This window comes from Sylvia atricapilla, chromosome 14, assembly GCF_009819655.1.
Source record: "Sylvia atricapilla isolate bSylAtr1 chromosome 14, bSylAtr1.pri, whole genome shotgun sequence".
NCBI classification, from domain to species: Eukaryota; Metazoa; Chordata; class Aves; order Passeriformes; family Sylviidae; genus Sylvia; species Sylvia atricapilla.
The window spans coordinates 12,446,363-12,468,598 of NC_089153.1; the positions used below are offsets into that span (position 1 = coordinate 12,446,363).

Sequence of the window (22,236 nt, forward strand, 5' to 3'; positions counted from 1 at the left end):
CTTTGGCTAACAGCCCTGGGAATGGGTGCTGTGCTTCAAGGCAGGGGTAGAAAACCCTCACCTGGCTCCTCTGGGCAACAGCTTTCCCACGGGGGTCAAACACCTTGGCAATAGCAAGTGAGTGCTCTGTGGGATCTGCCCAGGGCTCTGCAGCCAGGAGTGACCCTGTTCAGGACCCGACCCTACAGCTCTGCTGGGAGCACAGCACATCCCACAGGGGCTGTCAACAGCGACCTCACAGCTGAGCCACAGCTCTTGCAACTTGGCTATTTTTAGCCCGTGCAAATGGAGGTGTTTATTTTCCTACTGTTGCGTCTTTCTGTCTTTCCCAGAGATTTTATTGCTGATAAAAGGAAGAGCCTGAGAGCCATGTGAGTGTCTGTGCTGGCTGCTGCAGTGACCCTGTCTCTGCCCATGTTACCCATCCAATATTCCCCACTCCCTTAACAGTGATGGCCTGGAATGGGCAGAAGCACCTTAGCTTACCTTGGACCAGAACCTTTTTAGGGGCTGGGAGAGGTGTGGTAACAACTTGAACCCATGTGTGAGACTGGTGTTGAGGGGGCAGTCCCTCTCACCAGGATGGGATGAAACAGAGGAACATTGCAGGCTGGTTTATTGTCGGTGTTTCAAATCAGTATTTTTTATTACAGAGACTCATCAGGTTGCTCACACTGTGGCAGGAATTTAATAATATAAGGCACAGGGAACATTCAGAGGTAAAAAAAAAAAGAGTTCTCAGCCTGTGAGATTTAACCATCACTTTGCTCCTGTCAGGACCCTCTCTTATGAAGCAAAATCCAAACACCTCCCTTCCATCCTTTGCATCCCTTAAATCCACAACAGAAAAAAAAAAATACAGCATTTCCCTTGAGTATGTGGCAATCTTGCCACTTTCTGGGCAGAAATATCCCTTCCAAGTCTGTCACAGCTTCCCTGGGAGAGCAGGGCTGGAATTTAAGCACAGGCAAGGCAGAGGGGTGGGAAGTGCTTAAGGGCACTGTGATTTGGGGAGAGCCAAGAGCTTTATCTCACCTACAGCTGAATCACAACATCAAGGTGAGCCACACACACCCCGGGGAACAGGCACCCCATCTCACACAGAAAACACGACAGCAGCGTGGTCATTGAGTGATGGTGAAGCATTTAGCACTTTCAAACCTTTATTATTCAAAAGGGTTTTACAGGATGGGAATAATTTCATCTTATCTGTTTTAAATTCTGTGTGCTTCTCTATTTGCTTGTTAATTTTTTTTTGTGCCCAATAACTGCTAAATTCAAGCCCTGGCAATGGGAGGAAAAAAAAAAAAAAAAAAAAGGAAAACAAAATCCTACCACTCTCTGTCTTTCTCACCCCTCTCCATACTTCCTCCCAAGAGCTGGGTGGCCACAATGTCACCTGCAGCTGCTCTGCTTGAGAACCCAATCCTCCTACATCCTCTGGCTCTGCCTTCCCTCTCTGGCATCTGTGACTGGGGTGGTGAATCAGCTGAGAGGGTTTTGTGTCTGCCGTGTCCAGGAACGTGCTGTTAGTGAGAAGTTAAGAGAAGTCGATCCGAGAGCGGATGGAGGCAGAGCGGATATTTAGCACAGGAACAATCAGCGGTAAAGACACGTCGGAGAGAGAAAAGGCTGGTAAGAGTGTGTGGAAACAGCTGGGAGAGTAATCTAGTGGTAATAGATAAGGCTATGAACGAGGACTGTTATTTCTCTTAGCACCGTTACTACATATGTTTAGACCTATATTAGCACCTTGTTCCCAGGGAAAAACAAAACAAAACAAAAGCAGTTTAAAACCCAAAGGAAGTGGGAAGGTTAAAACATGACAAAGTTGGCAGCAGAGCAGGAAGGTGAGCGTTTAGATCACAAGATCCTTGTCTATGTCCTCTGTGGAAGGAAGAGAGAGAGACACAGTCAGGAGGTGGATGCTGCCAAGGTCCCACTGCTCCTGAACCTTTCCCACTTCCCCCTGCTTCCCCTCACCCAGGGCTGATTCCCCAAATCCTGACATAACCCCTGGTATGGCATTAACCCCGAGGCCATAACGCATTGCTTCATCCACAGTGGGGGCTCTGGGGGTGCTCTTCAGCCTCCCCTCCACCCCCACTCCTGCCCTCCTCAGCACTTACTCTCCTTGATGCCAAAGCAGCTGGCCCACTCCTCCAGGGCGATGTACTTGTCGTTGTCCAGGTCACAGGCCTCGAAGAAGCGAGTGGTGCAGTGCTCCATGGGGATCAGGGGGGCACGCAGTGGGGCCAGCTCGGTGTGGGACAGGTACCTGCCGAGGTCACCACACCATCACAGGAGGGAAGAGGTTGGCCCCAGCTCTCTGGTTTGCCTGCTTGTCCCAGTGCCCTTCCAGTATCAGCCACTGAGTGTCAAGGACTGGTATCTGCCTTTGCAGCCAGCTGTGCAGGTCACAAAATAGCCACCAGCTGGGGGTCCCTGCCAGCTGCCCCACCCCACAGGCCTGTGTGTGTGATCACTCTCATGCCATCTGCAGCCCATGGCTAAACCAGCAGCTGCTATCTCAGCTGCTGAAGTTATTCCAGGGCCTTTGGACTAAGATATTTTAGGGCACTATCATAGAACAGTAAATCTGAGAAGAGAGAAACTCCCCACCCAAGGGAGGTGGAAGCAGCTGGGGCTGGGAGAGGCCCCTCTTCCTGCAGAGCAGCAGTTTGCAGGAGGTAAAGATCCCTCTACCCCAGCCTGGTTTGCCACAACCTCTGCCACCAGCCGCCCACTTGCGTCACGTCTCCAGCCTGCCTTGACACCTTCTGCTACCAAATCACCCTGGTCCTCAGGCAGGGCATGGTTCTGGTGGGGTCCTTGTCCTGCTCTGCTGGCACTCACCCATCCATGGGGTGCTGGTCCAGCTGTCCGAACTGCCAGTGCACAGGGAAGATGTACATGTTGTAGTTCTTCTCAAAGTCCCTGGCCAAGAGCTCCACGGTGTGGTCACCGGCCTCCAGGCGCTTCTCGTTCTCATGGATCTTCTTCACCTGCCGTGGGAGAGGCCCTGTCAGCAGGGAAGTGCAAGGAGGCACCTTGGGAGGGTCTTTACAGGGATCCCACAGGTTATTCTGGAGAGGCTCCCTGTCTGTGCTGGCCTCCCTTGTGGGGGGTGAGCTCCCAGACCCCTTCCCCTGTCCCCCACCTTGAGCTTCTGCTTCTCAGTCAGCAGGTTGTTGTCCTCGTCGCGCTCGTACAGAGTGATCAGCACGTTCTTGAGCCAGTCCCGCATGCGCAGGGGGAACTCGGTCAGCTCTGTGTCCAGGCAGGCTGGGATGACTGCAGGTCACACACAGGGGTCAGTGCAGCATCTGGACATGCAGCTCCACACCCCAGTCCCCTCCCACCTCAGCCCCGAGCTTGCCAGGACCTTGCTCTCCATCAGGCTGTGGACACGGGGGCTGTGTTAGGCGTCCCCTTGTCTGAGGGAGTGGCTCCACTTACATTTGCAGGGCCCAATGTAGTCCAGGTGCAGCTTGTGTCCCTTCTTGGTTCCCTCCAAGGTGCACTTGGTGGCAAAGAAATGGCAGGAGGAGTCGTAGGTCTTGTTGTCAGTGCCACAGACCTGCACGGGAAGGGGAGATGCTGCGTGAGAGGCAGGGAGAGCCTCCAAACGAGATGTTTAACTTGTTTCCAGGGGTGGGCAATGGCTCCTTCACCACCAGATGGGGACCAGCCACCCTGACTCTGTCTCCATGTGTCACCATCTCTGGGAAAGCCCACGTGGGTCCCTCCCTGCCCTGGGCCACCAAGCAGGTCCTGCCCTCACCTTCTCGAAGACGCCAGCAGTGGCGGGGCAGCTGGAGGGGTCCTGGCACACACACATGGGTGAGTTGTTGTCATCCACCTCGCACACCTTGCCGTGCTTGCAGTGGTGGTTCTGGCAGGGGTCTGCAGCAGGAGGGGAGCAAAGTCAGAGCCCACCCACGAGATGCTCAGGGCACCTCAGCACAGAGGGAAGACTGAGACTTCACCAGGGACAGTCCTCCAGCATCTATTCTTGTACTGGGAAGATTTGAGGATTTCCAGAAGTCCATGTTAGCTCTGAGGCTAATCCTGGACTCCTTTCTGTAGCCACACCAATGGCTTTTCTGCTGCAAAGATGGGCTTACAGAGAGCCCAGGGCTGGAAGAGGCCATGTGCCTCTTTTGCTTTAAATGTGCACCCAGGCTGGCATCATCCTTGTGCTACAGCCCTTCCCAAAAGAGCCCCTCACTGTTTGGGGTGGCTAAAGCTCCCCCACACAGGGAGGGGAGATGTCCCTGCTGTATGAGGGCAGGGGAAGAGCGACTTACTCTCTGCAACAATCTCCTCTACATCCTCCGTGGGTTCCTCAAACTCTCCCACCTCCACCTGGACAGGATTAGCCCCCACGGGCTCCTGCAAAAGAGGTGGGTGTTTCTGCTGTGGGTGCACAGCCCCAGCTCCTGGGAGGAAGAGCAGCCCCCCCATGGCTCCCCAGAGCTTTGGAGATGCTCTTTCCAGAGCAGTGGGTGCTGAGGGGGCGGGTGAGGAGGAGGGACAGAACCACCTACCTCTGTGGTGGGATCTTCAATGACCTCTGTCTCATCGGGCAGAGCCTCCTGCTGCAGAGGAAAATGCACATGAGTGGGGGGCTCCATGGGACAGTCCCAAGGGAGGTGACCCACTGGAACAGGCAGTAGGGCCACTCTCATTCCTCAGTATTTTATTTGTTATACAGAAAAATTCCCATCAGCTACTCCAGACGGACAACCCCAACAGCAGAGGCTCCGCTGTCTCCTGCACTTACCGGTGCTGTCAGGGCTTTGCCTGCCAGGCAGAGGAGGAAGAAAATCCAGGCCCTCATCTTTCAGGAAACCTTGAATAAAGCAGAGGAAAAGGAGGATTGAGGAAAGAGGCCACTGTGTGCCGCTGGGCTCCAGGCTGAGCACTCAGACGCTTCGAGAAGGGCGTTCTCTCCATTTCCTGCCTCGTCTGTTCAGTATTACAGACCCACATGCTGGCTTTTCTAGCCAAAACCTTGGGCCAAATGGTGTTTCCAAAATAAATTCATTTGATTTTGCAAAATAAGACAGTGGGGTTTAGATGTCTGTTGCTCTCCTGGATGCCTTTAGGAAAATCACAGTCAAAATGGCTCTTCCCTCCTCTGGAGGCTTTTTTTTTTTCACCAATCCTCCCACATTTTTCATGTTAAAAATCCCTTGATATGAGTGCCAGGTACAATGAATGAAACTCTATCATCTTATTTGTCAATCAGAAGAAATATGGAAGTGGATGAAGGAAAGAGATAACAGAGAGACAATGAGACAGAGCACCTGAGAATTAAATCCTTCAGAAAACCACTTCCACCATGGACACAGGCATCCCTAGAGGTATCAGAGACCAGTCCCTCATCCACAGCACCCCAAAATGTCGGGGTATCTGTTGTTTTTCCCTTTCCTCAGACCTGAGGGTTCCCAGACTGGTTTTGAGAGATCCAAGACACTTTGGGGTTGTGACCTGTTGGGAGACGAGCTCCACAAGGATGAGCCCTTTGCACCCTCTGCAGGGCCTCTGTAGGACGAGGCAGCCCAGCTAACACTGGCTGTGATGTGAGCCAGGAGAGCGCAGATGGTGACATCCCGGTGTCCCTGTCCCCCCTCCCCGGTTCCTGTTTGGCAGGGCTGAGCCGCTCCGTGTGCGGGCGGGGAGAGCTCAGCTGGCCCTTAGTATGCGGGTGGCATCTCCCTGCTGACAGCCAGGGCTGCCTTCCGCCCGCGGGGACACTGGAACAGCCCCGTTCTCTCTCCTGCCAGCCAGGCCACCTGTCCCCCTGCCAAGTCTTCCCTTCCCCCTGCCCTCCTCCTCTCCACCTGCGTGGCCGGGGCACCACAGCCCGCCCTGGGGCCAGAGAGAGGGGTTTGCTGGGACAGAAAGTGTTGGGCAAAGTTTCTTCTTCTTCTCTCCCAGGATATCTAATGTCACTGCGTCCTTTTTCTCCATCAGCTCTCTGGGTATAAACCCACACCAAAGCTGTGCTGCCAGGACACCAACCAGGCTGGGCTCTGCTTTCCTGATTTAGCGAGGTCTGGCCACTCAGAGGAAATCCTTTTTTCCATCTCAGGACCTCACCCAGCCTCTGGTGGGGTATCTGTGCAAAATAAGGGTCAGGGAATGGAGGGCAGCTTTCTTGTGATGTCAGAAAAGCTGGGGATGGCTGCTGTGGTGGTGTGAAGGGGCTGTGGCAGAGGAGCTGTGGGGTGGGGTGATGTTTTGCTGATGTTTTGCCCCTCTGCTCCATTGAGGCTGCAGCTGAGCAGCTCTGTCCTCTCCTGCTTGGTGCGAGCTGTGCCTTCCCCTCATCTTGATTTGTTCTGGAGGCTTCTGTGAGCTCTGCAGGCAGAGATCACTGGTTCTTCAGTCCTGGAAGGTTTGTTTGAGGAGGGAGGTGGAAAAGTACAGGTGATTCTGGCCATCTCGTCCTTTGCTGGTATGCCCTGGCTAGTAAAGGCTCCTCCTGGGCTTCTCCCAGGGGCCTGTTTGCTTTGGAAGGTGCTCTGAGGTTCAGTGATGCTCACTGGGCAATGCCCAGCCTGGAGGAGAGGGCAGTGCATGCACATGTGGAAGGTGGCACTACTAAGAACCCAACCCCACAGCAAAGCTGTCTTAGATCATTTCCCCAAGCTTTAAAAAAGCCTTGAATTTCAAAGTCTGGGCATGCAGTAAGTGGGGTCAGGGAATTACATGTTTGCTGGGAGCCAGCAGACAGTTGGAGCTGCCAGTGTTGTGTTTGGAGGAAGAAGGAGCATGAAAAAGTCTGAGCAAACAAGCTCTGCAGAGCTGTCTTGTGCCTTAGATGGTAAAACAAATTTATTATGAAACAACAAGCTTTTGGAGGCAAAGCCTGTGCAGTGAGGACATTGCAGTGTCTGTGAGCCCCTGGCAGGGTTGCAAGTGGTCATTCCTGAATGCCTGGTGGTCAAAAGTCCTGAAATAACAGCTCAGGAGCCCTGCACACAGGGTTGCTCCATCGGGATTACGTGGTCCATGGTGCAAGTCTCCCTCCTTGTGGAGCAACCGTGGTCCTGCTAGCCGAGAGGATGCTCTTTGGAGCTGGCACCTGGGCTACACCACGAGCTCAGCATCCATCCCTCAGCTGGAGGGACTCGGGAGGATCCCTGAGGGGCTCTGCACTGGGAATGCCTGGCACTGCCCATGGAGGGCAGGGGGCAGCAAGGGGGATGAAGTCAGGGGGTCACTTTGGACAGAAGGAAACAGGGAGAAAGACTTGAGCAAGCAAGGACTTAGGCCCTTCTGCATCCTAAAGGAATCAACAGACACCAGCACTTTCCTGGATGCTGGAAGCCAGCACAGAAAGGGCTGCTGAATACAGAATAAGAGAAGAAGCTCCATGGTCACCATCCTCTCCTCAAGCCTGCCCTCTTGAATGCTGTGGATTGAGCAGACAAACAGGGAACCCATGGGCTGGCCAGACTTTTTAACACCTGATCCCACTTGCACCCTTCATGGGGACTTCATCTCCCAGTCACTCTATAAACAGGGTCTGGGGGCTCCCAGAAATCCCTCTCAATGGTTCAGTTCTCCAGCATGGCCCTCAGCACCAGCTGCTCATTGCATTTCACAGACATTCCCCAAAGAAGAAAACCACAGAGTGTAGAGATGGCTGGGGCTGACCCTCAGCACCTCCACAGACTCAAAGCCAGTTGCTCTGGGGAGCTTTTCACCACTTTCCCCCCCCAAGCTTGTGGCACCATCATCAATTTCTCGTGATGGGGAAAATACCCCACAGTGATGCACAGAGGAGAGTCTGTGTCACTGGGTCTGTGGGTCTCTGATGGGGACCCCAGCCTGGGGGACTTGGTGGGTTGTGGGAGGACACTGAGGAGGCGGGTGAGCCTCCAGGAGAGGCTCGGTGGTGGTGGAACATGGTCCATGTGGCGCTGGCCCTGTCCAGAGTTGCGTAAGCCCTTTGGGATGCCACGTTAGCGTGGGGAGGAGTCTCTCCCTGGCCACTTTGACAGCTCCTCCTCAAGGCCACTGGGTTCACCCCAGCTGCCACCCCTGCTAACCCGGGCGAGGGGCTCTGCTGCCTCCTCCCACTGCAGCCATGGAGGCAGGAATGGGCAGTGGCCGGGCAAAACCCTCCCATGCCTCAGCTCCTGCCTGAACTCCAGCCTGGCAGCAGGGTCTCCTGCACCCACCCTCCCTCTGCTCACTGCTTTTCCAAGCCTCTGGAGGGTCTGCCATTCCTCCACCTCACAGTGAGTGTAAAGGCAAAGCTGGTGCAGAAAAAGGTTCTGCCAAACCCCGCTGGGGCCACAGTTTTCAAGGTGCAGATTGAGTGGCCAAGTGTGACCCCCACAGAGACACAACACCAGGACTGGGTCCCCACTACCTGGCCCTGACCTCCCTACGCAAACAAGACCCTCTGAGCTTTACTCAGCAGCCACTCCCAGGCTAAAATTCCATTTGAAGTCAGAATTGTTTGTGAGTCCCCATGGAGCTCCCTGCTGTACAGGTCCCTGCATGTTCAGTGCCGGCTCACCCAGATGTGCTGCAGCTGCCCTGGGTGCCTGGGGAGCAGGGCAGGGGACTGGGCAGAAGCCAGCCTGGCTCTTGCCACCTGCACAGACCCCTCTCACACACGGTGCAGGCTCAGAAGGCCACACAAGGTTTAGGTGGAAGTGAAATTCCCTTCAACACAAATGCACACTTACACACTACAAGTAAAACACGGCAGGGAAAATAATCTCCCTACCCTGTGTGCCCATGTAGAGTCACTAAAGACACGGGCACACCAAACATTGTGTGAACCCATTCCCTGTGCTGGGAGCTGGGCAGCTCTGGGTGAACCCAGAAATGCTCAGACCTTACAGGGCTTGTTGATACAACAGCAAGAGCCCAGTCCCATCACAGCTGTGTGCTGAACCCGGCACAGTTTCTCCAGGTTGCAGACTGGATCCATAATAGAAAACACTTAAATTAGTTCCAAGAAAAGTGCCTGGCTGAGCCGCTCATGGATGAGCCCTGTGCAGGCAGGTGAGACATAATTTTACTGTCCTGCCTGAGCTTTTTCTTTGGTGTGGGCTGGACCTAAGGCAGTGTCAAAAGCAGCCCGGATGTTTCTGTGCCAGGTGCGGGAGGTCCCTCCGGCCCCCGGGGGTGCAACCAGCTGATCCCGCACAGCTCCACAAAGGAGGCAGAGAATAAACTGTCCGATAAATACCCTGCAAAAATGCAAACCATCTCCAAAGCATTCCCTGGACCTGCCCTGCCACGGGCGCTCCAGCGATAACAGCTCCGACATCCCTCGGACCAGAGGACCCAGAAAAGGTTTCCATGGGAGCCGACATTCCTCTGGGGCTAAGTCATGGAAGAGCAGAGTGTTGTAGAAGGAGGGGCTTGGAAAAAAAACTTTGAAAAGTTTATTTCTGCTCTTCCCCCTCCCAACATCCCCCGCAGCCCTGCTCCTGCCTATGTGGCAGACAATGGCTTGGCTTTGGCTGCTCCGCCGGACGCAGCAGCCTTTCATTTCCAATTAAAACCCGCTGATCCACCCGAACAGACGGCTGCAATTAACTTTTGTCCTTTCGGAGGGATGCTGAGTTTCTGGGCTGTTTCAAGTAGGTCGTCTCTGAGGACTCAGGAGTACTGGTGACACTCCCGGTACCCCCGGGTTCATTCCTACTTGAAACTTTTGCCTTTCGGTTCGGGTGGGAATTCAGCCCTCAAGCGGTTAAATTTCCCTTTTTTTGGCTAGATGCAACAGAGTGGAGCTTTCTTAGAGAAGGGACACAAAGAGCAGAGTTAGATTGCCCCGTCAGCGGGCCGGGAAGGACAGCGGCTGCCTTTAAAGGAAACGAGCCCTCGTCTCTTCTGGGTGCACCTAAAATTGTGCCTGACGGAGCACAAGTTCTTAAAAATACACCCCAAAAAAGCTTTGCTCTTCCCCTCCTGCAATCTCTGGCTCCCTAACAGTCGATCAGCAAGAGTTCGGCAGGCCAGGGCAGCAGACTTGAAAGGCTTTCAAAGTTCTCTTGGAACAAAAGCCGAGTGTCTTTTTTTTTTTTTTTTTTTTTTTTTTTTTTTTTTTTTTTTTTTTTTTTGAGGAGAAATAAGACCGGCTGCGCTGAAAAAAAAAAAGTAAAAGCGCTGAGATGAACTCGACAGCCCTTTTGTTCTTCCTCTGGATACTCTGGTGAGTAAAAATCACCTGCCAGCACACCTCAGGCTGGGAGAAGTGGGGACTGTTCGTAACTAGATCTGATTTTCTCTGCAGGCTGCTTTGATGTGCCCAGCCCCTGGTGTCACGGATCTCGCTAAGGAATTATTCACCAGCTGAAAACACAGAAGGGAGAAAGGGAGCGGAGAGAAGAATGAGGGCGGGTTGAACCCTTACAGTCAGATGCCACCAAAGCAATAAAGCTCTGGCAGCGAAGTTGAGTAAGAGACAGTTTAGAAGTGGAAATGCTGCGAAGAGGAGGAAAGGGATGAAGTCAGGGGGGTCTCTAAATGCACCGCTGGGGTGGAGAACGTCCAGCTCCCCATCCCGAGTGACGGACGGCCAGAGCTGGACACATCCAGAGCTGGGACCCCCGGGGATGTGGGGACCCCCATGCTGGGAGGAAAAGCACAGCAAAGGCAAACGCGAAGCTCAGGCCATACCTCGCAGTCCCGGCAGCACGGCTGAAGGAACTTCAGGCTCTTGGACAGGCTGGAGGAATCTGCAAGTTTTAGAAGGAGGCAGGAGGAAACCAAAAGGTGGGCTGGGTTTCCCTCTGCCTCTCCCCCTCCTCCTTCTCGCTAGCTTTCCAAATCGGTCTCTTCCTCTCCTCCGCTTCCCAGTGGGCAGTCCCTGAGCCTGGCTCCAGAGGATAGACCAGAGAAATCAAGCTGGAGATCAAAGGGTCCCTGTCAGGGGCAGACCAGCCCGCAGCGCAGCGCTCCCAGCAGAGTCCCTCCACAGCAGCTGCCTGCACTGCTGCCATGAGTGTGCAGTTCTCTGTCCCCCTCGGACTGACAGCACTGGGGCATGGGGGAGTGCCATCTCTCTGCCTGATTTTGCACCTCTGAACACCTTGACCTGCTGCGATTATAGTGTTAAATTCTGTAATTTCTCAGCGGAGTAGCTCAGTCCCTGAGCTGGTGTTTCCCATCCTCAGGGGGATGCAGAGGAAAGTAGGAGAGTTTTTGGTCCCGCATCTTGTCTCCTAACATTGCTGATATCTATGACTGCCTTGTGGAGAGGGAGAGGAAAGAATGACCCAGAGAATGTGGAGGATAAAGGCATATCTGAAATGCTGTAAGCAGGAAGAGAAATGCTGGGCTGGTAGATGTGACTCTCAGCAAATTGGTTTCTCTCCTGTGGTTGTTGTCCAGCAGATCTGGACTGATTGAACAAAACCCACAGTCAGAATTTCCAGTCAGCTGAATTCAGTGGTCTCTTCAGACATCACTCACTATTTTGACTTTTACAGGACATAACTCAGCTGGAGCAGCTGCCCAGCCAGAGGCAGCCAAGCAGCAAAGCTGTTTGGAGTTGAGTTTTCCCATCTGTTCCTCTCTATGCTCAGGGTGAAAACCCAGCTCCTGTCTCCTTGCTTCTCTCCATGGCTGAAGGGGTCTGAAGTGCATCTGCTCCCCCAGCACCAGCATGGCCTTGGCACTGCACTGCAAAGGAGAACCAGTAGCCAAAAATTGCTACAGTTTTGGCACCCCTAAAGAATGTCTCCCTGCTATACAGGGTTGTCCTGAGCCCTGTGGATAATCCAGCTCTTTGCAGCTTGTGATCCTCCTGTGGCATCAGACCTCACCTCAGGGCTGCTCTCCAGGGGTTGCTGGAATGATGGTGTCTCCTGTAGCCAGGAGGAGTGGGGGCATCTGGGCACCAGCAGTGTGATTGTGGATGCTGGGTGAAGGACACCAGAGATCGCAGCAAAATTCAACATCGTGTTTTGTCTTGGCTGCCTGGGGTTTGGGTTCACTCTTGATTATGTGCTATCTTTGAGAGGGCTGAGACATGGGCCTGGGTGCCTAATATTCTTCCCACTGATGTTGCTGAGGACTAAATGTCAACACAGGGCCTGGCCCACCATGACCTGCCAGGCTGTGCTGGCTCCTTGCTCTGTGGGATGCCTTTGTGTCTGTGGCTCTGTATCAGCTCACTCCTCATATGGCCTGCCAGCATTTCTGCTGCATGTGAGAGATCAGATGTAAGACTAAACATCCCATGGCCAACAAGGAACAAAATATAAACAGAACAAAAAGGGAAGGCAGAGGGGAAGGAATGGGGGAAAGTTCATGAAAACCCATCATCACTTCCTAGTGAAGAAGTCAGTCTCTGTGATCAGGCAGCTCAGGAGGCTGGTGGCAAAGAGCAAGAGAAGAAAATCTTCTTTACCCATTTCTTTACTTGGCTGCACACTTCCCAAAAGCCATCCCTGCTGATATGTGGATGTTGATACCACTCACAAAGACATCCATGAATATTCCACGTGATCCTCCCAGGTCCCTGTGGAGGTTGGATTTATGATGGTGTCTAAGACTCCATGGGTCCTTGTAATGCAACCAACAGGAGCACCTTGTCCTCCCACCACAAGTGTCCATAGCTCCCAGGTGCAGCCCAGAGCCACTTGTAGGTCCAGAGGTCACACACCCCCTAAGCCAAAGTTTCACTTGCTTGAGTCATAACCCAAGGAGTTGAACACAGCTGTTGAATGCTCTCTGCAGTGGATTAGTCACGGCTCGCATTGAAATTGTACCACTGCTGCTTCTTCTCCTGAGGAAAAAAAAAAAAAAGACATCTGGAAAAAATTTTAGAGAGGGAAAAAAAAAAAAAGAAGAGAAAAGAAACCACGACTTTTCTAACTGACAACGTGGCAATTGCTCTGCACTGTAGTTTGAAGTTAAGCCCTCTGCTAAGGGCTTAAACAAATGATAGTGCCACAGAGATAATTATAGCAGGGGTTTCTTTATGGATGTGGTGGCTTAGACCCTGGGTCTGAGCGAGAGCAAAAAGCAGAGATGCAGTCACATCTGGAAATGGTCCCCAAGCTCATCCAGCGAGCCCAGGGGGGTGGGAGTGAGGGGTTCTCACTGTGATCCATGAACATGGTAGGGACAGCCAGGCCCTACACCTTGGGAAGAACACATTGCCAGGGAGCAGCTGTGGGATGGAGGGGGATCACAAAGAGCCTGGAGCTACTAGCAGGCTCTTTAAACTCAGCAGCTTTAAAGAGCTCCAGAAATGACTGAGAGCTTGCAAAGGAAGTCCTGGAAAGTCCTTTCCACTCTTGTAAGACTTAGTGGGGTCATCAAAGAGGAGATTTTGGTGTCAGGCTGCCGGGAGGAAAACTGGACCTCACATATATTTAAAAAGCTGTCTTATGCCACCTGGATGGGCAGGAGATTGCCCAAGGTGCAGCTCAGGCTTCTGACCCTGTGCCAGTGGGTGCTTTGGGCACAGCAGATGAACCCCAGGGCTCCTGGTGCTCAATCTCAGCTCAAGTGACTGTACAAACTCCGATGGAAAGAGCAAACAGGGCAAGACCCTTGGAGGCTTGAGCGCATTTTACAGCAAAGCCAAGAGGTCTGCAGGGGTGAGGTTTGAACTCCTGCTAACCCCAGTTCAAAATCCAAATTTCTTCATCCTGCTTTGAGCCAGGCTAGGCAGATCTGGGCTGGTGCAGTTGAGAAAACCCTGGTGCTTTCCAAGAGGAGAAAAGTTCTGCTGTAAGAGATGGAGAAAAAGGCAAGTGAACAGCTCTGTAGGAGTGATACAAGTGTGGATTAATAATCCTGCTGTCACCTGCTCACAAGTCTGTCAGTGTGAGGAGCCTTTCCTTCTTTCTGCTCTGGGAGGGATTCTTGAATGAGTTTTTCTCTAGAGGATGTGTCTGCATTAATTTCTGATGGATGATGCTGCAAAACAATGAACACAAAGGGCATATAAATAAACAGGATGGAACCACTGTGGGAATGTAATTTGCTAAGTCTTCTTCATCCCTGGGTGTGTGGCTGAAGGTGCAGGGCAGTGTGGGGGAAGTCAGGGGCTGCAAGGGTGGGAGCCCAGCACCCAGCTCAGGAAAAGCTGAGTAAATACAGAGCAGAGAGGAATCTGCTTATCCCAGGAATTTCCCACCTCTCCTGCTCTCTGGGAGTGTGTCAGCTGGAGGCTTTCTGGTTTTTTCCATTTCAGAAGCAGATCAGAGGCAGAAGGGCTGTGCTCTCCGGGCTAGCACTAAGCAGATGCAGGGCCACTGGAAGCACCATCTGCACAGGGCAGGATGAACCCAAACTGCCTCTGGAACATGCCTGAGAGTGGCTGTCTTTGTCCTGTGTGGGACAAGGAATTCTTCCCAGGGGGATGGGACTGTCCCTCAGCTGAGCTGTAGGACTGGTTCAGGTGGAGCAGATGGATGCTCACAGTCTCTTCCAATGCCTGCACTGGGGTGCTGGTCAGAAGCAGAAGGAGGAGTGGATGTCACTGCAGATTCTCAGCTGTAATCCAGAGTCCAGCAGGGCAGGGGATGGAAAGGCAGCTGTGCATGGCCCTGCAGTGAGTCATGGTCTGGGAGCAGGCTGCAGAGCTGGAAATCAGGACAAGCTGACTGTGGGGTGTCTTGTTCTTTCCATGATGTGTGTGGACTCTCACAGCTGTCCCAGGGTTCTCTGGTGGAAGGCTCTTCTGTGCCCCAATAGACAAGGGGTCTCCTCTGCCTCTTTCACACTCCCCCTACATTATCATCTCACTCACTTGGAAATGTGTGGGGCTGCAGGCTTGGGAGAAGCCTGTGGTGCAAGACAGCAGCTCTGTGTGCTGCAGCTGCACCTGCACTGCCCAGGATGCTGCTCCTGGGCATCACATCTGAACACCCAGAATGGGTGGTAGATAGATAGAACCCCTCTGGCTGTAACCCCCCCCACCCTGTCCCTGTGGCACTGTCCCCACAGCCCTGCCTGGAGACATCACACCAGGCAGACAGGACACGTCCTCAGCTGATTTGAAACTGCTGGGCAAATCCAGCCTGGCTGAGCCTGGTCTCAGTCCAACCCCTACAGTATCCAAAGGACCTGAATGTCTGTCCCAAAAGGCCTTTCCCTGGCTGCAAGGGGCTGTTCCCTGTTCATCCTGGGCACAGGGATGTTGTGTGCCTGAATTACAGCTGGCTGTCTCAGCCCAGCTCTGCTGTGGCTTGAGAGTTTGTGTTGGAGTTGTGCCTGTGACTTGCAGAAGGTGAAATAAAACTTCCAGGAGGGAAGTGCTGCTAACTCCAGGTAGTCCCACCTTGCTCCTGGTGTATACCTACGATGCAATTTTGAGTCCTCTTGAGCCTGACAGATGCGGTTTGGCAGCTTTTGAAGGATATGAATAGAACTGCTTGAGGAAATAAACAGGAATCCACTCTTGAGCCCCTGGGACCTGTGGGGAGGGAAGCTCCTGGGCTGCAGTGGCAGCTCTTTTCCGTGGAGAAACACAGTCTAAAAGGCAGCTTTGATGGGAGTACCCAGGCAAAGCTGTGGCAGGCCCAGAACATCAAATGCTATCTGGAAAGCAGTGGCAATAACCATGGGTGACGAAAAGACCAGAAAGACAAATTCCAGGGTTCACAAGGCTCTCTAGGGCCAGCTGCATTTGTTTTTTTGGGTCATGAGTGTGAGGTCCTCTAAGAGAAGCTTTATTCTCAGATGAATTGGCCACTTACCCCACAACCCTTTTTGATTTCATCAGCCACACCAACTTACATCCAAGGGAAGAAAACAATGCTTTTCCTGGGCCATGTCTGTGCTGGGAGCCCATTTCCAAGGCTCCCCTTTGGGAATGTGATGCAGTGGTCAGGCTGGTGAGCGTCCAGTGGGGCCAAGCAGTGATGGGGCAGAGCTGCTGTCATTGGGCTTGCAGCTGAGGCAAAGCAGGCAGCGGGGTTTGGTGTCCTCAGCATAAGTCACTGTCCCCAGGATCCAGCAGCTGAGGACCCCTGTAAGCGAGGGCTGCTTTCGCTGCGGGCTTGTGCATTGCTGGAGGCAAAGAGGAGGAAAAGCGAGGGGAAGGCACACTGGTGACAGGCAGGCTGGAATATGAGTTGAAGCCTGGAAAGTTTAGCAGCTCCCCGTGGAGGCTGAAGAACAGGACTTTAGTGTCCTCCTATTAACCCTCATTGCTGCCAAAACCCTACCAAAATATCCCCGTCTCCTGGGCAGCCCTGCCCCGCTCACAGGAGCTCGGTCTGTGCACGGTCCTGCTCCAGCTCCTCCCCATCCCCTGCCCTCTGCCCCGCGTCCTGCTGTGACACAAGGCAGGAAAGGCTCCGGACAGAGCCATCCCCAGGGGCCACATCCCCTCCAGCACCGCTGTGGATGAGCTGCTGCAGCATCCCCGGCTGAGCTGTACCGGAGCTGTGGCTGCATCCAGACAGGACACGGTGTTTGAAGTGCCTGAGGTGCTTGGGGCACCCCGGCTGAGCCTGCCCCGATCCACCAGGAGAATCCACATTTTTCTGTCAGTTGCTCTCACACTTTCTGCTCGAGCTGAACTCACTTCAGAACAAGCCCTGGCTTGAGATGTACCAGAACGACTGAGGCAGGCTGCTGGATGCAGGAGGCTCCATGAACAGGGTGTCCCTTAGAGGAGACAGAATGGGATTGGTTTTGGCAACGTGCATTTGGAAGGATTGGGTACAGAGGGAAAAGCAAGCAGCTGTCGGTGCTTGGCTGCCCACTGGGGTTACACCACGACAGCTTGTCACAGGCAGCCTTAGAAGCTGGCAAAGAAGATGTTAGGGGAGACTGCAGGAAATACTTTTTGACAAGACTTTGGGACAGGGTATCTGGAGAGTCAGACAGGCAGGGCTGGTAGGGACAGTGCTGGAGCCATTCTGGGATTTTAACATCTGGCGGCTGTGGTTTACAAACACAGCACTCCAGGCTAACACCAAGTGCAAGCACAGACCTCCACACCATCTCTGCTTGCTGGCTCCTTTCAAACCATCTCCTGTGCACTTTTGAACCTCTCTAAGCTTCCCTGTCCAGTTTGAATTTTACTCTGGGGAGTTCAAGTTCCTTAATATCTTCTTACCGTGAGCAATTCAGGCCTTCAAGGCCATGTATAGACATTCTGTTCCTAGCAAGGGCCAGTCAAGGGAGGAATCATTCACATCATCTGTGTGGAGCTTGATGGAATTTCACTGATTGGGAAGTAAAGGAAACCAAGAGGACACAACCCCCTTAGCTGGATGAAAACACAACGGACATATGTGGGCAGAAAATACCTCGTCCATCACTGCTTCGGTGTGATGAGTTCTGGGGATCTCAATTTAGCCCTGAGGCTTGTTTACTTCCCTTCCAAAAAACACCATTCCCATTTGGCCGGGGTTTGGCAGTGCAGTGCTGTGGGCAGGAATAGCTGGGCTGTGGGAAGGCTGGGGGCTGATGGCACACTGTGTCTGTGGGCTTGGGGCAAGGTGGGATGTGGGCAGCCCCAGAATAGCGAGGTCATGTGGGGCCCTGAGCAAATGCTGTGACTTTCCATCCTGTGCCTGGCCCAGAGCAGGGTCCCTCCCTTAGGACCTGCTGCTAAAATTAGCAGTGCTTCCCTATGCTGTATGCCCTGCATATGTTATCAGCAGCTGTTTAAGGAGATGAAGGGACCAGAATCACAGTTTAAAAAAACCTATCGGATTCAGAGAGGTCCCCTTTAAGCTTCTATTTTATAGGAAAAGCAGAGAGAAAACATCCTTCCTGAAAGGAAGAGAGAGAACATTGGACTCTTTCGTGTGTGATGCTGCTGTGAGACTGCTAATGAACATTAATTGTATAAGGCATCTGCAAAGACTAACCAGAAAATTTCAGAAATGAGACACAAGCACTGGTGCTGTAACTCCCCAGCCCCTTAACTTCAGACGTGCCCAAAGGTAGCCACTGCACCCTCTCTCCTTTGCCTGCCCATGTCACCCCAGGGAAGAAGATTGCCCAAGATTTACTACCAGGATTAATGGAGTGGATTTTTAATAGCATGAACATTCAAAATATTCTGATGTTCACTTAGGGGCAAAAGGTGGGAACTGGGGAATTTAGGAAACAGCAGCTTTCTCAATGAATGGGCTGGTGCAGGGGTTTGTCTGGGCCCCTCTGCAGGTACTCGGCTGCAAAACAGGAGGGACACCACTGTGCTTTTGGATTATTTATGGCCACCCAGCTGGATCCAGGCACCAAACCTGCCGTGGGGATGTTCATCTGTTCCCTTTACTAATGCACACAGAGGCTGATGAAGCTGTGGACAGTGAGGGCATCAGGGCAGCTGCTGAGGGAGCTTGGCTCCTGCCTGTGCCCAAGGGCTCCTTTCCAGCTCCTCTCCCCCAGGCAACTGTGGAGAATCCCAGAACCATACAAGAATTTGGATTGGAAGGGACCTTTAAAAATCATCCACTGCAACCCCCAAGAACAGAGGTCCTCACTGCCTGAGGTGTGCCTGGCCTGACATTGATGCCATCTCTCCAAGGCTGGGCCATTCATGCTGGTTTTTCTCCAAGGCATTAGAAACAGCGAGTGCTACCAAGGGAATCTGTGCTGCTTCTGGATGGAAAGTGTGGGTGAAAAGGCTGGATCAGAAGTGACACTTGTTTCTCTGATTCCTCCCCAAATCTCTCTGTGTTCAACCATTTCCAGCAGAATCATAAAGTTCATCCCTCTCGCTGACTTTCTGGAAGAAATGAAGGGAGGAGCGAGATCTCATCTTCTGGCCCCTCTTTTTGCACCTGCCAATGGCCACATCTGGATTGTGGTCCCAGCCTGATGTGTCTGGGAGGGGCTCCAGCTGCTGGCCCCCAGCCCAGGAGCAAAGTCTGCCCTGCAAACCAGGGAGGGCCCATTGCAGCTGGGACAAAGACACCTCTCCTCCTGCTCCCCCACATGCTGCGAGGCTGAGACAGCCAGGGACAGAGGGACAATGCCAATGTAGGGAGCAATGCCTGGCTTTCAGTTTTACACAGACACACAAACAAGTTTGCTGCCCTGGCAGGAACTGGCTGCTCCTCTGATGGGGTTGCAAATCTAGAAATAACAGCTGGAGGTTTTCAGCATTATCCTGCTCTAGGGATGAATTTTTAAACCCTCTGGCATTGGGTTGGGTCTATTGTTTTCCATGGCAAAGAGCAGTTCACGCTCAGCTCCCTTTGCCTCAAAGTGGCTCTTCAGCATTGATCCTGAGTGCATCTCCTGCTGTTCACTGGATCTCCGGGTGGCCCACAGGGAAGGTTTTTTGGCTTCTTGCAAGGCCTGGGGTGCAGCTGAGCCTGTGCCATTCCACTGGCATGCTGAGACCCTGTTTGGAGGAATTGTGAACAGTTCTCTGTCAGGGAGAAGGAAAGCTAGGGTATGGCAGGACGGGGTTGGGGACACTTTGCTGAGATAATTTCTGGACTTTGTGTTTCTGGTTTTCCTCTGGACATACCAGGACTTGTATCTTCAGCTGTTCATAGCAGAGGTGACCAGCACTAGTGGCAAAGGATGATGATTCATACCTGGGGATACACGTTTGTATCTTCAGCACTTGGGCTCTTGATGAGAAACTCAGCACAAAGCCTTTGGAGTCAGAACTGGCCTCCTGCCTTTCTGTGCCCTTGCTTTGACCATTCTTTGACATATTTTGACCTGAGGGCAAGGCAAGCTTGGAGGGCTGCTCCTGAAACTGGAAAGCTAAAAATCCCCGAGCAGTTGTAAAGCCAGCTGGGAGGACTCTGGATGTGCCACATCTCTGCTTTTTTGGCCTCTTCCTTGGCAAAAGGACAGGCTGAATTAAGAAAGCAAATGGAAAGGAAACTGTAGAGAAATAAGAGCAGCTCTGTGAGTCGAGGACACTCTGGACTCAGTCCCGTCCCTGTTGCCCTGGAAATTGGATCATTCCCACCGAGCTGCCTGCTTAGCTGGCTGCTCCTGGGAGGGCACAAGCATGGAGCACTGGACAGATGCAGGGGAAGGAAAAACCACAGGGAAATAGAGATGCAAATACTGGTGTCAGAGTTTTCTCCATCAAAGGGAGACCCTTTGTCCCATGCCTTGGTGGAGATAATAAAATAATAACACAGTAATAATAATAATAATTACCAGCTCCCACCAGCTGACAAAGGCAAGGGAAAAGCCAAAGGGCCTTAGGCTCTATTTGCAGAGCAGCACAGCACAAGCCTGCTCTGTGGTTTGCCCACAGAATCAGGGGCAGCAGGGCTGCTCCCCAGGCATCCCCTCCCTGAGCCCTGGAGTCAGCCCCGTGTCCCAAGCAGACCGATGATGCAACCAGTGGGATCACCCTGACAATAGCTGTGTGGGCTGGGGTTTTTTGAAGCTGTGCACAGCAGATTAATCTCGAGGCCCCTGTTGTCATTGCTGGGCATTGTGCACCCTGCTGACATTGGCTTCTGTGGGCCAAACTCTGCCCACAGCCTGCAGGAGTTTCAGAGGGGGGAAATTGTCCATCTGAAATGGAGCAGGAGGATACTTGCACAGAGTGGATTCCTGCTCCATTCAGGCATCTCCTTTCATTTACAAGGGGATGAGTTGTGTTTGTTGTTTTAACATTTTCTCACCCATCTGCTGAAAGCAGGTGAACAGGTCTCAGATGGTCTGAGAGAGGTGGTCCTGCCCTGGGAATTTCATGTCAGCTGGGAATTGTGGAACAGTCTGAAATGCTGCAGGATCTTTCTTCTGGCTGTGTCTTGCCCAGGTGACAGCAACCTGCTAGTCTGTACTGGTGAAGAGGAGATGTGAACCCAGCTCTGCAGCACCCAGCAGTGCCTTGGGAGGTGCTCAGGAACAGACATGATGAGCAGAGGGACAATAGCAGGAAGGGCCAGGCTGAAGGCTCCCATCTGTGCAGAGCAGTTTCCCTCATCCCTTCAGGAGACCTGGGACAGACCCTTGTAGCAGAAGAGTCAGAGGGCAGGTCTGCTCCCCCAGAGCAGCCAGAGTCCTCACATCATGTCCTGTGTATCCCACAGCCCCTCTGAGGGAGCTGCTCACTTATCAGAGCTGGCTCCCACCCACTCCCTGCCACTGCCCAAATGTGCCACTGCCTGCAGCAGCTGTGGGGCTGTGAACCTCGGCTCTCCAGAGCCCAATAAAGTAAACCTTAGTCCAAAAGGGGCTCGGGCTGTCTTTTGCAAACAGAGCCTGCACAAAAGCTGCCTTTCTCCCTCTTGGTTGACTTTGTTTTCTCTCCCTCCCCATCCTCTTTTAGCCAAATGGTTGAATAGCTTCAGTATATACTGTGGGAGCCTAAAGCCAAAGCCTGGAGCATGGGGAAGGATGCAGAACAGCAGTGCCCTGTGGCCGCTGCCTTCCGGAGGGGCTGGGAACTGTTTGCTACCCTTGCTCTGTAACCCAGCCTCCATCACCTTACTGAACCCTTGGAGAAAGCAGATCCAAAAGAAAATATTTGTGCTCTGGCAAGCACACGTGTGCACATTTCCTGCTCTTGAAGTCCTTAATTAAGCCTGGTTTTTGTTTGCTTGATTTGTTGGGTGTTTTTTTTTCTATTTATGCTGCCACAGTCTTGGAGGGGAGTTTGTCAGAACCCTGTGTGTTTTCCTGTTTTGGAGGGGGAGTCTGTCAGGTCCCTGTGTGTTTCACTGCTTTGGAAGCTGCAATGTGGAAAGCTGCCTGTGATAATCATTCAGGGAATCTGCATGTATCAACAGGGACTTGGGAACCAGCCAGGCCTTTGATGTTGCTCTATATGTCAGTGCTGCATTGGGACAGTTCTGCAAATCCCCCAGCACAGAGGGGCCTCAGCCCAGCTGTGGCCTCATGACGAGGTACATTGGTCTTTGCAGACCTTATTGAAAAGATTCAAGACCAGCACATTTAGTTCAGAGACCACCAAGCTTTTTCCAGCCACTTTGAAGTCCTTCAGAGAGACCACGTCATTTGCAGAGATGTTTGACCATTTCAGGTGATGCTTTTGACTATGAACAACCAGCTCAAGGCAACCTCCAGGTCCAGCTGCACACCTTTAGCTCAAAGAGCAGCTTCTCAGGGCAATGATGCTGATGTTGACCCCGAAAGAGTGGGGGTATGACCCTGCCCACCACCCCATCAGTCATGGTGCTCATCACCTCCCAGCTCTGCCACTGCCGTGCCTGCGCTGGGAACAGACAGGTGAGCAAAGGTGGAAGCCCGGGCTGGGTTGTTTCTTACAACAAACATTTTAAAAGCACAGTTAGACTAGAAAATCCCCATCTTTTGGTAATG

The 22,236-nt window shown here is 52.7% G+C and overlaps 1 protein-coding gene across 1 annotated transcript; it reads right to left on the bottom strand.

Annotated features, from left to right (window-relative positions):
• Positions 1–614: 614 nt before the first annotated feature.
• SPARC (secreted protein acidic and cysteine rich) lies at positions 615–10,778 on the bottom strand. Its single transcript, XM_066329201.1, has 10 exons — positions 10,663–10,778; positions 4,787–4,855; positions 4,551–4,601; positions 4,311–4,395; positions 3,785–3,906; positions 3,460–3,580; positions 3,161–3,294; positions 2,857–3,005; positions 2,130–2,278; positions 615–1,887 (listed from the first exon to the last, which is right to left on the bottom strand). Exons 2-10 carry the CDS (start codon positions 4,841–4,843, stop codon positions 1,859–1,861), a joined length of 897 nt encoding a protein of 298 aa, XP_066185298.1. The 5' UTR covers positions 4,844–4,855; positions 10,663–10,778; the 3' UTR covers positions 615–1,858.
• Between the last annotated feature and the right edge of the window lie 11,458 nt (positions 10,779–22,236).

Coding starts and splice junctions, on each gene's coding strand:
- SPARC (XM_066329201.1), bottom strand. CDS start 4,843: ATGAGGGCCTGGATTTTCTTCCTCCTCTGCCTGGCAGGCAAAGCCCTG. Junction 4,602..4,786: donor GCAAAGCCCTGACAGCACCG/GTAAGTGCAGGA, acceptor TTTCCTCTGCAG/CAGGAGGCTCTGCCCGATGA. Junction 3,295..3,459: donor CTACATTGGGCCCTGCAAAT/GTAAGTGGAGCC, acceptor TGTGACCTGCAG/TCATCCCAGCCTGCCTGGAC.